Genomic DNA, 16,279 nt, shown 5'->3' on the forward strand with positions numbered 1-16,279 from the left:
TAGTAGAATGCCGACAGCAGTAAGTTTTTGTTATCTTTTACCTGCTTGTGAGGGTTTCCAAATGTCAGCCAGAACAAAACAGCCTTACGAAGGTTTCATGCAGAACAACATTGCGTGACAGGAAACAACGAAACCCGAAGACACACGCGGGTGTTGGAAACCACAATGAAGCCGGGGTTCTCCTCTGTGTTATTTCGGCACTGAAGTGGAAATTTCCCATACCCTTGACAGTTCGTCCCGCTTTAACCCCAAAAACCCCCCCCATTGAAGAAAGGGGTGAGGGCGATGGAAAAAAAGAAGGTTCATGAATGTCAAGGGCTGCAATGCGACGGTTGTGTTAGATGTGAGTTTGTTTTCGGCATCAAGGAAACATGTTGAGTCTATGCGTCTTCCTTATTGCTGCTCTCGCACATGCTCAAGGTCAAGGTAAGTATATTACTAATGTTCAAAGTTTTAGATGAAATACTGATAGCGTGATTTCAAAACGTTTTTTTGTTTCAAGATGTTGACGAATGCGCGCTTGGAACGCATGCATGCCACGTTGAAGCTAACTGCACCAACACCATCGGTGGTTATACTTGTAAGTGCAAGGATTGGTTTGTTGGCGACGGTTTCGACTGCAGAGGTAAGTCATCGTTTCTATAAATTATCTCAGCGTATTTTGAATCACTTTAGTTATCGTAAAATAAAAACACGAAACAACATTTTTCATATTAAAACTTATCTTCCACGTTCACCTACAGAGTATGGTTGCAACTTTAATTATTTTTCTTCGTAGTTAGATAACAGTGTTTCTCTGTGGGTGTTGTGTTATTGACTCAACTTTTGTATATTAGGTTATTGTAATGACTCTTGTCCTGGGCGTTGCTATGAAGGATTGAATGGTTACACTTGCTTTTGTTTATCTTTCACCGGATGTCCTGACGGTAAGATTAAGTTGTTTAATATATGTTGATGGTATACGATGATGTATGAAAAAAAGGGTAGGATTTTGTTCAAACTGCGTTCAACTTATAAACACTACGATATTTTATTGTAGTAATTCGTTCAAAATTCGCTTTTAATGCAATTACCACATGATAGCGTTGCGTTTATGTACTAAAAAGAACAGCAATAAAAATTTTAAAATAAACGTTTCCCAATGAAAATGCAATAACAGCGTATATTTTCAGGCCCACCGGTTATACACAGCACAAAGGTTTTGTGGAGAACTTGCAACAGTTTGTTTATTGCCTGGGAAGCGAGTAACGCTATTTGGGCTTACCCAAGAATATCTGGGACGGTTTACTACTACCACTCCTACGGCACGAAAGTAGCTGGAATCCTGTATCTGCAACCAGATACGGAATATAACATAACTTTAACAGTATCTAATAACCTCGTCTCAACCACCACTGTGATTCCTGTAAGAACACGTAAGTTTATTTGATTTTTTTTTAAAGCTTACTGGTATGAGCGTAATGATGTTTTATTCGTCACACAAATGATTACAAATGATATTTTTTGCACAATAATAAAGATTGTTTGTCATTAGAACGTATACTTTGACCATTATTTTGGGCGACACCAGGTAACAAATATAATAAATATACGTTACACTGAGAACTGGCATTTTATGTCAAGTCCCAGAACCATCTTATCCGACCACGACGCCTCCCACGTCCCCACCATGCACCAACACACCAACAAGCTGCTGTCCTGGCTATGTACGATCTGGTTCCACATGTATTGGTAAGTATCATACTATTTTATCCTCTGCGTACTGTTGAGATTACGCTGTGAATATTTTATACACTTTGCTAAAGCGGTTGATGCTTTATTGCGAGAGTCGCGAAGAGTGAAAATAGCGCGAGCAACACAAAAACACGAGTATAAAAGGCGGCAATACCGCGACGCAAGAAAAATACAATAGCACGCTTCGATGCACAGGCGAACACTGCAGTTCGGTCGCCACAATTCACGATAAAAGTGTTTTAGATAGTTGATGCAAATACACATTGCTCCATATATCAACTTGATAAAATAGAAATTGCTTTTCCCTTAGCTTTGGGCTTGCATTACATTGAATGGTGCTGTCAAGTTGGAGAAACGAGACAAGACTGATGACGGGGTCTTTTTTACTAATAGATTTGGATGAATGCACAAATAACTCAAGTTCGTGCAACGCAAACGCTCACTGTAACAACACTGAAGGAAACTTCACTTGCACCTGCAACGATTGCTACGTCGGGGATGGATTTACTTGCATAAGTATTTCTACGCCTCAGTTTGTGGTGGTTCTGCTGTGCTGAATTAAGTTTCGCTTAGACAAACAATATAGTCCATGTAACTGCTAAGAAATTCATTTACTGACGCTTCAGTTGCAACTACAATCACTCTTATGATGATTGTAGCAGATACGTGGGTTATATTGCTTCTCTTAAAGTTTTTTAAATTCCTGAGTTATGTTCCTATGTAACACGTTGTCTCACAAAAGGATTTATGAACATATGAAGGTGAAACATTGAAAAATTTATGATAGATATGTTTGTGTCTTTGAAAATGTTTTTGATTAAGCATATTGAATGACAGGACACTGTGGTGGAGATGGGTGTTGGAATGGAAGAGACTGTTCAACATATTACGGCTTTTCTACGGCTACATATTGTAAGTTCTCCAGTTACTTGCTAGACTTTGCCTTTCTAAAGAGATTTAGAAAAACATTTAAGAATGCAAACACGTTTTGCAAAAACTGTATTAACTCGATAACACTAAATACTCTATTTTCAATTTTTACTCTATGGAATATATCTGAAACTATTAATTGCGCTCCTGAATTACAATCTTGTTCGTGTGGTTTGAACAATGACAAATTTTACACACATGGGTTGATTTTTTTTAGCGATTCCGCCAACAATCTTAAACCTGAGACTTGTTTGGAGATCAAGCACAGGCCTAAGTTTTGCCTGGAATCGCACGAGAGTGACTTTCAGCAATGCGTTTTTGACGGGTGGAGACGTGTCCTATGTTCAGCATATAGATGGAGAGGCTGGATTTTCGTTTCTAAAACCATCTACGACATATAACTTGACTGTGGTGGTCCATAACCAGATTGGTTCGGCAAAAGCAAGCATTATAGTTCAAACTGGTAGGTTTGTTAAACTCCTGAATTTTAAGAAAAGCGCAATGCACCAACGATTCCAAAAACATTTTTGTCTAAAATCGTGTTGGGTGATATAATTTGTCTAAAAATCCTCAAAGCTGCAGAAAAGTAACATCTAAAATGTTTACCAAAAAATCAAAGATTCATAGAAGCATATGTATTTTGTTAGTTATGTCTCAGTGTGAATATTCATATCTAACACGTATATAGAACCTGATGAATCTCCCAATGTTTTACCAACAACGTCCACAAATACTAGCATTGGTTGCGGTCCAGGATTTCGCCTTGAAAACTCATTGTGCGTTGGTAAGTTTTAAATCATTACACAAAAATATGTCTGTTAGCAGGATTGCATTCTGTTTAGATATTGATGAATGCACGCAGAACTTGCACAACTGCCATCCCGAGGCAGTGTGTACCAACACAGAGGGAAGTTATAAATGTTCTTGTAACTTAGGCTTCTTTGGCGATGGCACCATGTGTGTTGGTCAGTAAAAAAATAAATGGTCGCGATTTTCAACAAAAAATAGTTTTTCTCCACAATTTTCAGGAATGTGTCAACCCACTGCTTATTCGTATTGTGGATACCAAGGCATCTGTGAAAGTACCGAATACGGTGGTCTTTGTCATTGCTATGACAGAAATGAATGTCCAGGTGCACAAAAAATACACAAACAGGTTTAACTTTAGTGTATGTCATCTGAACCTTATTTTCACAGGGGACCCGGGTATAACAATAAGGATTGTTGATCAGGGGTCAGACTTCGTCAGCATTTCTTGGTCCAAAAATGTTCAAGCATATCTCAATTTCATCTATGACGTCAGTCTGTGGAGGAATGGAACGTTAGTTACAAGTTACAGACAACTTCGCAACAAACGTGCAGCTTTCGGCAACTTACAACCCAACACACACTACGTGATCACTGTTGCAGGCAGAGGAACAAACGCCACCCACAATATAAGTGTTTACACAGGTAATATTATATCGGAATATAATTTGCAACATATATGGTAACATCCCAATATAAGGATAGCTCTTCTTGTCATATTTTTATCCCATATGCACAATAATAAGTTATTCAAATTACAATGACAAATTCTTTTCGATGACCACATGCTCTTAGTTGTTGGCAATTGTACAACGGAACACTCTTAACTGTTCCGCACCAAGTATAGAGTAATAGTTAGTTAATAAGTAATGCTGAAACTTCCACAGGAGTAACCACAACCAGCCCAACAATGAGCACCACAACCAGCCCAACAATGAGCACCACAACCAGCCCAACAATGAGCACCACAACCTTCCAACCTTCCACCACCGCAACGACTCAAACCTCACAACCAACAAATCCGCACACCACCCAGCGCCCACCTAAGGACTGCAATGACAATCCCACTGCAAGGTAATTATTTACTTCTAGAAAATCTAAAAGGTGTTGTACAATACAAAATAAGTGTGCATTTTCTCTTTGCACTGAACAACCAAATAATTTTTTTTTTCCAATGCTTGTGGTTTTTATTTTATACTTTATTTATTTTTTGTTGCGTTATTTATATATTCTTTATATTTATAATTTATATTATATATATTTAAATATACATGATGTATAGATGTAGTTTTGATTGATATTTTTGTATTATGCGTGGTTTATGTAGTTTGCATTTTAAGGGAATACCGAGAAACCTACAAGGAGTGGAAAACAGAATATCAAAAGTGGAAAAGTTGCTACCAGAATGTTCCGTAGATGATCCCTGCATACTGACAGCACTTTGGTGCGATTTGTAAATTCTTCTGCGCTTTTGTGCAAAAGCTTATTTGCAGTGTACTCATCGATTTGTCACTAACAATACAAAGCCCACAGTATTTGCTTTTTGTTACTTTACGTCATAAGATGCACATAATAAACTACTTCTGCAAAACATTGTGTTTTCTATGAATCAACAAATACAGCAGAATTCTTCACAAAGACCACGACAGTTGTTGCTATCAATCGGTGATACCCGTTAAGTACATTCTAGATTGATTTCTGCATGTTGTGGGAATTATTAGCGGGAATTAGTACAAAGATAGTTAATTTCGAGGAAATGGTAAACACGAGTTAAATGAGTGAGGCCAAAATATTAATTATCAAAATATTAATGTACCTTATAGAGTCCAACGACACGGTCGCTTCACTATGGTCGGAATCGTAAAAAGAGAAAATCAGTGACTGTTCAGTAGAAAGTGATTTCAACTTTCGTTAGGTCCGAAAAACATAGAAATATTAATTTAGAAAAGCATGTTTGTGACCGCACAGGAGAAGTTAATCTATTTTCGCCTTAAATAACACTGTTTTTTTGTATAACGCACTGGAATTCGAACCCTCGTCATTCGTGACCAAAATACCGTCAATGTTTCCACTCGATGTGACTCGGGTGATTTTATCATTGTTGCCAATCAGTGACCTTGGAAAATTTGCCTGGCGTTCGATTTGGCTACGAATAATGACGTCAGCAAATAACGCCCCCGTACGAACGACATCGATAAATTGTCAACTTACTTCGCGCTTCGCCCTAGTTACCAAGATAAAAATATCCTTGGAAGCAGTTCATGGTAACGTTCATATTTTGTTATTTATGGCCTAATGTGACAAGTAATGCCTAACACGTATATAAAACCTGCTGAATCTCCCACTGTCTTACCATCGACCACTACTACAAGCATCGGTTGTGGTCCAGGATTTCGCCTCAAAAACTCATTTTGCATCGGTAAGTTGTGAATCATCCTGCAAAAGTGTCAGCACAGGCCTGGAAATGTGTTGTTTAGATATCGACGAATGCTCACAGAACTTGCACAACTGCCATCCCGAGGCAGTGTGTACCAACACAGAGGGAAGCTATAAGTGTTCGTGTAACTTAGACTCCTTCGGCGATGGGACGATGTGTATTGGTCGGTAAAATATGATATAAACTGCTGCGATTTTCAACAAAGCCAGTTTCTCTACCATTTTCAGGAATCTGTCCATCCACTGGTATTACGTATTGTGGATACAAAGGGATCTGTGGCCATACCGAATACGGCAGTCTTTGTTATTGCCTTTACCGCAACGGATGCACAAGTGTACAATTATGCAGACATTGTCAAATTTACTGTATGTCACCTTAACTTTGTTTTCACAGGGGACCCGGGTATAACGATAAGTGACCACCTGTGGGCTGTATTGACAATCCCACTGTAAGGTAACTATGTACTTTCTGGAAAATCTGGTTGACAGGTGTTGTACATTAAAAATAACTTGGAATTTTCTCTTTGCACTGAACAACCAAATAATTGTTTATCTTCGATTGGTTTTCAATGCTTGTTTTTTATATATATTGAAATATATATGATGTATGGATTAGGTTTCGTTTCATATTTTTTTATTATGTGTGGTTTATGTAGTTTGTATTTTAAGGGAATACCGAGAAACCTACAAGGAGTGGAAAACAGAATATCAAAAGTGGAACTGCTTCCACAAAAAACTGTGCTCTCTGTAAATAAGAGGTTGTTTAGCGGGCAAGTGATCCCACATGATAGGTTAAAACTAGAAAAGAGGCTGCAACAACATTCCAGAAGAAATTGTTTCCAGTTATTTTTATAGATTTTCGCGTCAGAACGCACTTCCCTTTACATCCCGCGTTGGGATTCGAAACCGGGTTACTCTTGGCAACAATACCAATGAGGGTTTCTACGCGATATGGCTCGGGCGGCTTAATCTTTGTTGCCAAGCACCGTCCTTGGAAGCTTTGCTTGTGGTTCCCTTTGGCTAGGCGGGTGTATTTCAAATAGAGGTCAATTCTCCATACTGTTGTTGAAATCCTACCTAAGTGTAGAGGCCATTTGTCGTTCTGTTTGAGTAGAGGCTTAGTGTCCTCACGGCCCATATTTTAACATCCTCTGCTAATGCTAGGGTCTTGTACAGTAAACTTTGCTTATTTCTGATTTGATTTGGCCGACAAACTCATCCGGATTATTAGAAGCTTCGGATTTTTGGATACTCCGTATACACGCGTGTATGTTGTTTAGATCTTCTGAAACTGATTCTCTTTTGAACAGCGTCGCAGACAAATATTGTAAGCGTAGGTATATTATCGCGCAAAAGACCTTCATAAAATATGTTGAAATGGCGCAAAACTGAACTGGCAGATGAACTGGCTGAGATTTCGCTCACGAACTGAACAGCAAATGCCAGCAGTGAATTTAACTGAATCTAACGAAAAACGCGAAGCGAAGTTTTGCTACTAATTGCGCTTCATCAATGATACAAATCTAGCAAAATCAAACCGTTTTAAAGCACAATCAAATTGGCACGAATATCGATAAAACCACAGGGTTATCAAGGAAGACAGTCATTTAATGGTGAATATCCCATAAAAATTCACCGTTGGTCGTAGGATCGCAGGCGCAGTCGCTGGAAGGTAACTGGTTGCAACAACTAAAGGCTTTTACATTTACAAGCAAATTTTCCATAATTTGAAATTTTTTTTTCCATTTATACAAGCAACGTTGCGGCCAACTACATGCGCAGTTGGCCTGTTATATGTACGGAATAATACACTGTATATTTGGAGTCAACAACATATAGTGTATCTTAAAGTATGTGCGGAAATCCGTGATTTAAGTGGAATTTGCGATTAAGACGCACTAGGGATTTGTTGTTAAATTTCCTTGCACCCCAAGCAGAATTGATGCTCTCACTCAACCGAAATATAGCGCCAGTACCTGATAACATGGTTTGCTGGCATAGGTAATGTTAATTCTCGGTATGATTGCTCCAAAAATTGACGCCAGCGTGTTTTCTTGTTGTTGCACTCGATATGCTATTGTGTAAAGCATGTGGAAACAGGTAAAAAATAGGCACCAGTGCTTTGCTGCAGTAAGGCTAAGGATCGTTAACCAATGCAGGAAGGTTCAGTCAGTATTTTTTTATGTTTGTCATCACTTGCAAGAAAACTTTTAGGTTGAAGTAGATTTGTTGCTCCCGCTGGTGCAAAACTAACATATGAAGCTACTTGTCACAATAGCATGTGTCATTATCCTTGCAAGTTTGGTTCAAGGTGCGATTACGGTGAAAAATAAATCATTCAACACAAAATATGTGCAAAAAATGCTTTTTAAAACCCAATAAGTTTCACCTCAGGATTCAATACAGTTCATGGTCAATGACCAAAAACGTTTGTCATACTTTAGACCGCAAGAAAACGTTTATGTCTCTATAACTTGCAATATTTTTGTTGCAGGCACAAACCAACAATGCGAAGAACGAGATTGTGATATTTTGTGTCATGGTAATTTATGCATGGTTGGTCATACTATTCTGAAAAATTAGTTGTCTTGTGTTTTTAGTTTGTGAACACTCATCTCTAGAGATAACATGTCTCAATGGTACTAGAATCAAAACAAATTCTGGTTTCTACGGACGGAAACGTCCATACTCAAAGTAAGTGTAATGTAGGTTATTCAGATAAATTTTGATTTTGGTAGTTTAAGCAACAATGACCATTTACTTGTGATTCCTGCAATAACGGTTTTTTAACAATACCAGATGACAAAAGTCCAACAGTTTTTACCTCGCAATAACTTGTATAATTGTATGTAGTTGTAAGAACTAATGCATTTCCTCTGGTTTTATTTCAGAGTTTGTAATTCAACAATAACTAATGAAGACACAAACTGCGAACAACCAGGATCTGAGGAAAAACTAAAAACACTTTGTGACAACAGAACACAATGTACTCTGTCGGAAAGTGACTTTGTTCCTGCCGGCGATCCTTGTGTTGGAACCGCTAAATATATCGAAGTTGATTTTACTTGCGCTAGAAATACAGGTAAGTTTAGTTTAAAGCATTGCTTCCTAATAATTTAAAAATTTGCAATTAAAAAAAATTGCCCATAATATAGTTTGTTTATCACGACTTTCTGCAACCTCTGACGTTTTTACTTGAGATGATATACAATAACTGGTTTCACTTCATACTTTTACAATCCAAATATATTGCATTCCACTCAAAATATTTTTGTTTTCTTTGCAATTGTTTCTAGTTATCGGCGTCACGAGTGACACCTGTTGGCAAAATGGAAACAAACATGACTGCATCAGTGAGTGAATTAACCCTCGAGTTGCTTTGTTATGACAAAACATATTTAAAACAATTTTTTATCTAACGTATTGTAAAATAATATTTCTGTTTCAATGCATGAGGCAATTTGGCAATATGATTAACAGTAAAGAATTGTTTCTATCGTTATTGTTTATGTACTAATGTTACAAAGTTTACATAAAGGTTTTGTTACAAACAGTTTGTCAAGGCAGTGAAAGAACGCTAAACTGTTCAGAGGATGAAGTTATTGAGGTGGAATCTGCTTTCTACGGAAGGAAGAAACCCTACACAGTGTACGTAAAACAGTGTCCTGCATTTAGACCCGGTGCAGATTCCTTCTTTTTAGGGTCGTGGAATCGTTAGAGTAAAATAATGGAAAGTATTTAAATAACTGCACAAATGTATCAACATAGCAAATACTCTAGCAATGTAAACACAGACTTAATGACTTAGATGTTGTTAATTAATGGTTTAGTTGGCACCTATATTTTAGCGTCACAAACAACACAAAAACTCTTTCTTTTTGTAGATATTGCTCCGAAAGGAAGTGCCAGCGATCAAAGGAAAATATGAATTGCAACGCAAATCACTCATTTAAAAAAATCAAGTCATTTTGTCATCACAGGTCATCATGCAAACTGAGAGCATTCAATAGAATATTTGGCAACCCTTGTAAACACACTCATAAGTATATTGATGTGAAGTTCAAATGCAAATCATGCGAAGGTAACAAACAAAGAAAGCAAATGTTGGGCAATTAACACATTTATCAGACTAAAATTAGAATCCGCCTGCACCAAGTAAAGACAGATGTCCTGCAAAGCATAAACATGCTTTCGTTATTAATAGCAACATTTCCCAGTACTGAAACCCGAGCTTAGGCGTACACAAGTTTGTTGTTAGAAACATCTTCAGTTTTTTCTTAAATGTTTTGAATTTGCAGTTTTAAGATTTTCAATTTTGCTGTTGTTGAGGGGTTAATGATAACAAACGTTCTGTTGTTTTTGTGCTACGTCTTTTTCCCATAGATCCATCATGCCGAAAGAAAAAACAACTGGTACAATTAGAGGACAAAAACCTAGACGTACTCCGAGATTTCAATCAAACCAATTCTTTCTACGAGTCAGAATCAACTATGGCTAAGGCTTTTCGAGTTGCAGAAGTGTTGGCTGGAAACGCAAAACCGTTCCTCCGATTCGATTCCGTGGAAGTAAAACTACAGAAACTCTTTAACCAAACCGACTTTGCCATCGCATTAACTCAACTAAATGTAAGCTTGGAGGAAAAGAAAATTTTTATCAACGAATCATCTGTAAAAACGACCGCAAATTTCACCGAGGTCTTCGCCCTCAATGATCTTCCGTTGCTCGCCATCACAGTAAGTGACTTGGACACAGGACTTGTAACACAGGCTGGGGTGAACTTCTCCATGGCATTCCCGAGCAACCTGAGTTTTCAATCAGAGATCATGTCTAAGTTTAATGAAATATCAAACGACAGCCAAGTTTCGTTTCAAATATTTGAGTGGATTTGTGCTTTTATCGATTTTGAAACGCAGAGCTTTTCAAACAAAGGTTGCCAGAAAACAGCGACATTAAACGATTCGAGGTTGACTTGTTCGTGTAATCATACAACAATCTTCAGCATCCTCCTCGCAGTTGATGCTGTTTACCTCCCACCGCATGTTAAGGTCAGAAAATTTTAAATTGACACAAACACATTTCGGTAAACAATTCCGAATGTTCAACTGAAGGTTAATTTGGAAAGGTTGTTTGTATTAAGGATATTTTCACTACGATATTCTTATCATGTGCAAGCACAATGCAAAATCCATCAAAATTGATTCTACATTGTAAACCATCACGTAAACTTCTATAGATTGTTTACATGCATTTTACAGATAATGTCGTACATCACTGGAGGAATATCGTCCCTCTTTCTTATTATCACCATCATTACGATCTTCAAAGTCCGCAAGAAAGTTTTCAACGACCGCACTTTCATCCAAATCAACCTGGCGCTCGCCCTTCTTCTCTTCCATGCATTTAATCTGACTCACGAAGCCGCAGTGTTGAACCCACAGCTGTGTGAGGTGCTGGCTGTATGCTTGCATTACTTCCTGCTGGCTTCAGGTGAAATTATGACGTAAACGTATGCTGTCTTTCTCGTCTGAACAGTCTATAGCGTTAGACCAATCAGTTGATTCAAATATACTTAGGATTCAATTGTAATTTATCTGTACATATATTAAATGTAGTGTTCAATTTGGCATGGGCTTATTTTCTTCCACACAATTTTCACAATGTTCAATAACAACCCATTTTGACAGTGTTCTGGATGTTGGTGGAAGGCCTGACACTTGCTATGAAAACATCAAGCAAGGCCCTTCAATTTTCCGCCATCAAGAGTTTCCAAATCAACGTGGGAAGATTGGTGGTCGGTTGGGGAATTCCCGTTATCATCGTGACCGTCACAGCTCTCCTAGTTTTCATATTTTTGCCTCCTTACCTCACACCGAGTGTTGTCTACCAAGCAGGCTTTCAAACGTCAAAGTACGAGTACACACGTCGCTGCTTCCTCAACCATCAGTCACATCTCTTCTACTGGACGGTGATTGGTCCGATTTGCTTCTGTGCCGCAGTCAACTTGTTGGTCTTGATCCACGTGGCAGTATTCAGTCTCCGTCTAAGGTGCAGGAAACCACGACCTGCGCATCGAATGTCAAACGCCGAGGTCCTGAAGCGTATGATGCTACCAGAGGTGGCTCACGTGGCAAAGATGATGCTTCTGTTGATCCCAGTCACAGGAATTCCTTTAGAGATTGGAATTTTCGTAGGTAATTATTTAATGATGGATCATTTTCGATTTACATAAGATTTTACCACTAACGAATTCCGAATTTCTACTTCTAGATTTGAAGAACTGTGAATATTGAAAACCAACATTTTGCTTTACAGGTATTGGGTCAACTGAAAGCAACGTGTTTTTCATGTACACCAACTTGGCAGTGAATGGGTTGCAAGGATTCTTTATATTTCTCGTATATTGCGTTATGTCGGTGGAAGTAAGAGAAGCAGTTGGAACAACTTTTTCCAGCATTCAGTTCAGCATCCACTAAAACAAACACTTCATTGAAACTTACAAAGGAAACTCTTTGATTTTTCTTTTGCTGTATCCTCAACAGACAGAAAACAGAAACCGCTTAATAATTCCCATTTGCAACGTCATATTAATAACAGCACAAGTATCTTGATGATGTGTCCAAACACTTTTGTTTCCAAATATTTGTATGCTTACCAGCTTTCATAAAACGAATGTGATTTTGTAACCCGTACCTTGCTTATACTCTTCTTTACCACACCGGGATTTGAACCCGGGTTATCCTGGCCACGAATCTTATGCAACTAATGGGTTCTTGTAGCTCTCGTACGCGAGTAGTGTTCAAGCCGCTTAAAGTGTAAATCACTGAATAATGGAATTTAGTTTAGTTTATCTTTGATAATTGTAAAATTTTTCAACACAAGTTATTGAAAAATAAGTGATTGATGCAAAAATGTGCTTCTTTTTGAAAAGCCATGCTACAGTGCTTTGGTAATAATTTTCACTTCCTATTTTACCATAATTGTTTTTATTTATTTTTGTGCCTGTGTATGTAAAAAATTCAATTGCCTTAATTTCATTTGTATCGCAGTTGTTCATACTGCGGTTGGTTTATCTTTGCCGTGTGACATCTTTGACTTGATTAAGTATATGTGAGGTTTCTTTCGCAATTTTTGTCAAATAAACGGAGACAAGTTTTCTTCAGACAAATTACTTTATGTGGCAAGTTGCCTGCGTGATGCTCATTGGTTTCGTGCCTATAAGTTTAAACAAAATTAATCGAAACAAATAAAGGTTGGAATTTTTCACAATTGCGTCGTGATTTTAGTTTTATTGGAACCGCTTTTGCGCGGGTTTGGACCTAGTCTGTAAGGTCTGTAGACAGATTTCCACGAAATGCTGCCCAGATCGTAAACATGTTTTTGTTTCACTGGTTTTACTTCACGACAATAGTTCGTTTTGTATTATTAATAATCAATTACCTTCACACTATGAAATTCCTGTTGCTGCCAGGCATATTGCAATTAAAAATGTACTGCTCTTCTGGCATGAACGTACTGTATTTTAAGACGTTTCGTCTGCGGCGACCTTCACACTGTACATGTAAGATACGTATCATAACTTCAAGCAGGAAACCATGTTAACAATAACAAAACCACCTACAACATCATATCTAATACAAGGGGTCTTTTTTCATACTTTATAAACTTGTAGTTATGTTGCTTGGAATGTCGACGTCATGGCGTTTTCTTTGTTATGTATAAGTTCGTATTCTATTAAACATTATTTGAATAAAAAATTTTGCATGTTATATTTTTGATAAGCAAAGTGGAGCCAATAATATGAATTGTGTAGCTGGTGCTGCACTGATGAGACCTTCTACGTCAAAACACTGGCCATTTGTCTGCAGCTTACATAATTCATATTATTGGATCCACTTTGCTTATCATATGATTATTGTGGCACGGGGCCTGATCATATGATTATTGTGGCACGGGGCCACTATTTGTTGAGCTTTGCTTGGCCATAGTGTTTCCGCCTTGTTTTCTCCGTAAGGTTGCACCTAGGTTGGTTCCCAACGGGGGAAGGTGATTGTATAGTCATTGCAAAGTGGAAGTATTTGCTTGGCTGTTTGGTCAGCAAAGTCGTCTGAAAGTCACACCAGCTGCACTGATGAGACCTTTTAGGTCGAGACAGTGGCCATCTGTCTGCAGTTAACACTATGTTATTTGTTGCAGCGCAAACAAACACAAACCAACAATGCGAAGAACGAAAATGTGAACAATCAATAATTTTAATGGCAGAATTACAAATTCATCGCATCAGGGATTTAACTAACTTGGGAATTCTTATCTAAGTATCCAATTCGTGGATCAAAACATGAGCTATTACATATCCAGTCTACACCTCGGTTCAACTCACGTCAAATTCACGCTAAACACAAATACTTGTACCCTTATTATTGTTGCAGTATTTGAATTTAAAAACAACCGAACCACAACACCCACGACCTTGCTACAAAATTCATCAAAACTCTCACAAATTATTCCCATAGCCCCTGTGAACACAACTTACTTAGTCGTTGTCGGTTGGTGCCAACCATTAAATAACTCCGAAGAAGTACGGCGGTTGCCAGGCAACCTCACGTATGACGTCCAATCATCTTCAATAAATTCCGCGTGTCGAATGGTTGTGGAGGAAGGAAAGAAAACCAAAAATCAAACAAAGATATCATTGCAACCAATGTGTTTTTTTCTTGATCCTGAAACAAAAAGGTTTTCTGATCGTGGCTGCGTCACCTCCAGTAATGAGACAACGGGCCGTGTCACGTGCAAATGTAACCACCTCTCTATTTTCACCATCCTTATGGCTGTCAAACACGTAATTCTCCTATACGGTGTAAAGGTTAGTAAAAATATCCCGCTATGCAGTTGGAAATTAGAAACAAATACCAAATTTATTTTCAGATAACAACCACGTCACATAATCTACATCCGTCTTTTCTCTACTGCTCACTGTTGCAACCCTTGTCCTTTTCAACCGCAGTGGAGATCGAGTTCCGGTTCAAATCAGTTTATCATTCTCCCTTTATCATTTCTCTCTTCTGCTTCACATTTCCAGCCTGATACACGACCGTGTCGTCATGTATGATCAGCCATGCGTGGCCCTTACAGTTGCCACTCACTATTTCTTGATATCATCGGGTGAGATTAAACTCTTATACAATGTTGAAATTTCCTGCGGTTGCAATTACGACGCAAATACACATTGTTGATTTGTAAAGGTATGTGGTTTCTTGCGGATGGAATACGTCTGTTCATGTCAATATCAAACCCTATCGAATTCCAATTCATTTCCTCGTTCAAACTACTTGTTACGTCAATGGCCATCGGATGGATGATACCTGCTGCAGTTGTTGGTCTTGGAGCTTCCGTAGGTTTTATGTACGGTCTCTATATTCAACCACAAACATTCTACCAACAATGCCACACATATCAAAACCAATCATCACCAATTCACAAGTACGATCGATGTTGGTTGGCTCCAAACACTCCCATTTTCTACTTCACCGTCATCGCTCCTCTTGCTCTCGTCCTTCTCATCAACCTGATCATTGCAATAAAAACATCCTACATAATGTTGAAGTCTTCGAGAATCAAGAGAAGAGGACAGGAGCCTGACTACACCAATGTCTTGAATTCTGCAAAATCATTTTTCCTTCTTTACATCACCCTGGGAGGAACTTGGGCGTTGGTTTTTTTTCTGGTAATCAGAATTATATGAAGTAAGTTTCGAGATGATTGTAAACATTTCCGGTTTTACAGGCATTGGAAACGAGATCACAAACGAGGTATTCATGTACATCCACAGTGTAGTGAATGGTTTGCAAGGATTCTTCGTTTTTCTGCTCTACAGCGTCATGAATAAGGCGATTAGAAAACATATTCTTGCTCGCATCGGTTGCCATTGCTGCAGAGACAGACAACGCAACAATTAAAGCAACTAGAAATGTTGTTTGTTCATCACTTGTATTTACATAACCCACTTTCATTGGTTTTTGACAAATGATTTGCTTGTGTTTTACTGCGTACGTGCTAAAACAACAAGACAAAGCCGGATCGACATGCTTTGAAACATAGAAATTTGTGCGAACGTTTACAGTTAGGTGCCACCTGTTAGTTTCTGTTATATGTGAAAAATGAAAAGTCATTTAGCATCATTACGTTTGTTATTTTAAATGATTTCAAATATGGACTGTGCTTTTCATGAATTTGTTGTATTGTTTGCTGAAATATGGATCCCATAAATTTGTGTTTCTTTAATTTCAAATAGAAAATATTGCTTTTTAACTTTCAAATAACGAATGTGTGTTTTATACCCAACCCCTTTGATGTAACTAATAGGTTTTGTTATATT

The 16,279-nt window shown here is 38.0% G+C and overlaps 1 protein-coding gene across 1 annotated transcript; it reads left to right on the forward strand.

Moving 5' to 3' along the window:
- The first annotated feature begins 289 nt into the window (after positions 1 to 289).
- LOC145888510 (uncharacterized) lies at positions 290 to 5,056 on the forward strand. Its single transcript, XM_082979270.1, has 14 exons — positions 290 to 426; positions 503 to 625; positions 837 to 926; positions 1,173 to 1,415; positions 1,624 to 1,731; positions 2,128 to 2,250; positions 2,572 to 2,646; positions 2,882 to 3,127; positions 3,353 to 3,448; positions 3,507 to 3,629; positions 3,693 to 3,797; positions 3,862 to 4,116; positions 4,359 to 4,545; positions 4,812 to 5,056. The coding sequence occupies exons 1-14, from the start codon at positions 372 to 374 to the stop codon at positions 4,885 to 4,887; spliced, it is 1,905 nt and encodes a 634-aa protein (XP_082835396.1). The 5' UTR covers positions 290 to 371; the 3' UTR covers positions 4,888 to 5,056.
- Positions 5,057 to 16,279: the final 11,223 nt, after the last annotated feature.

This window comes from Ascidia mentula, chromosome 2, assembly GCF_947561715.1.
Source record: "Ascidia mentula chromosome 2, kaAscMent1.1, whole genome shotgun sequence".
Taxonomy (NCBI): Eukaryota; Metazoa; Chordata; class Ascidiacea; order Phlebobranchia; family Ascidiidae; genus Ascidia; species Ascidia mentula.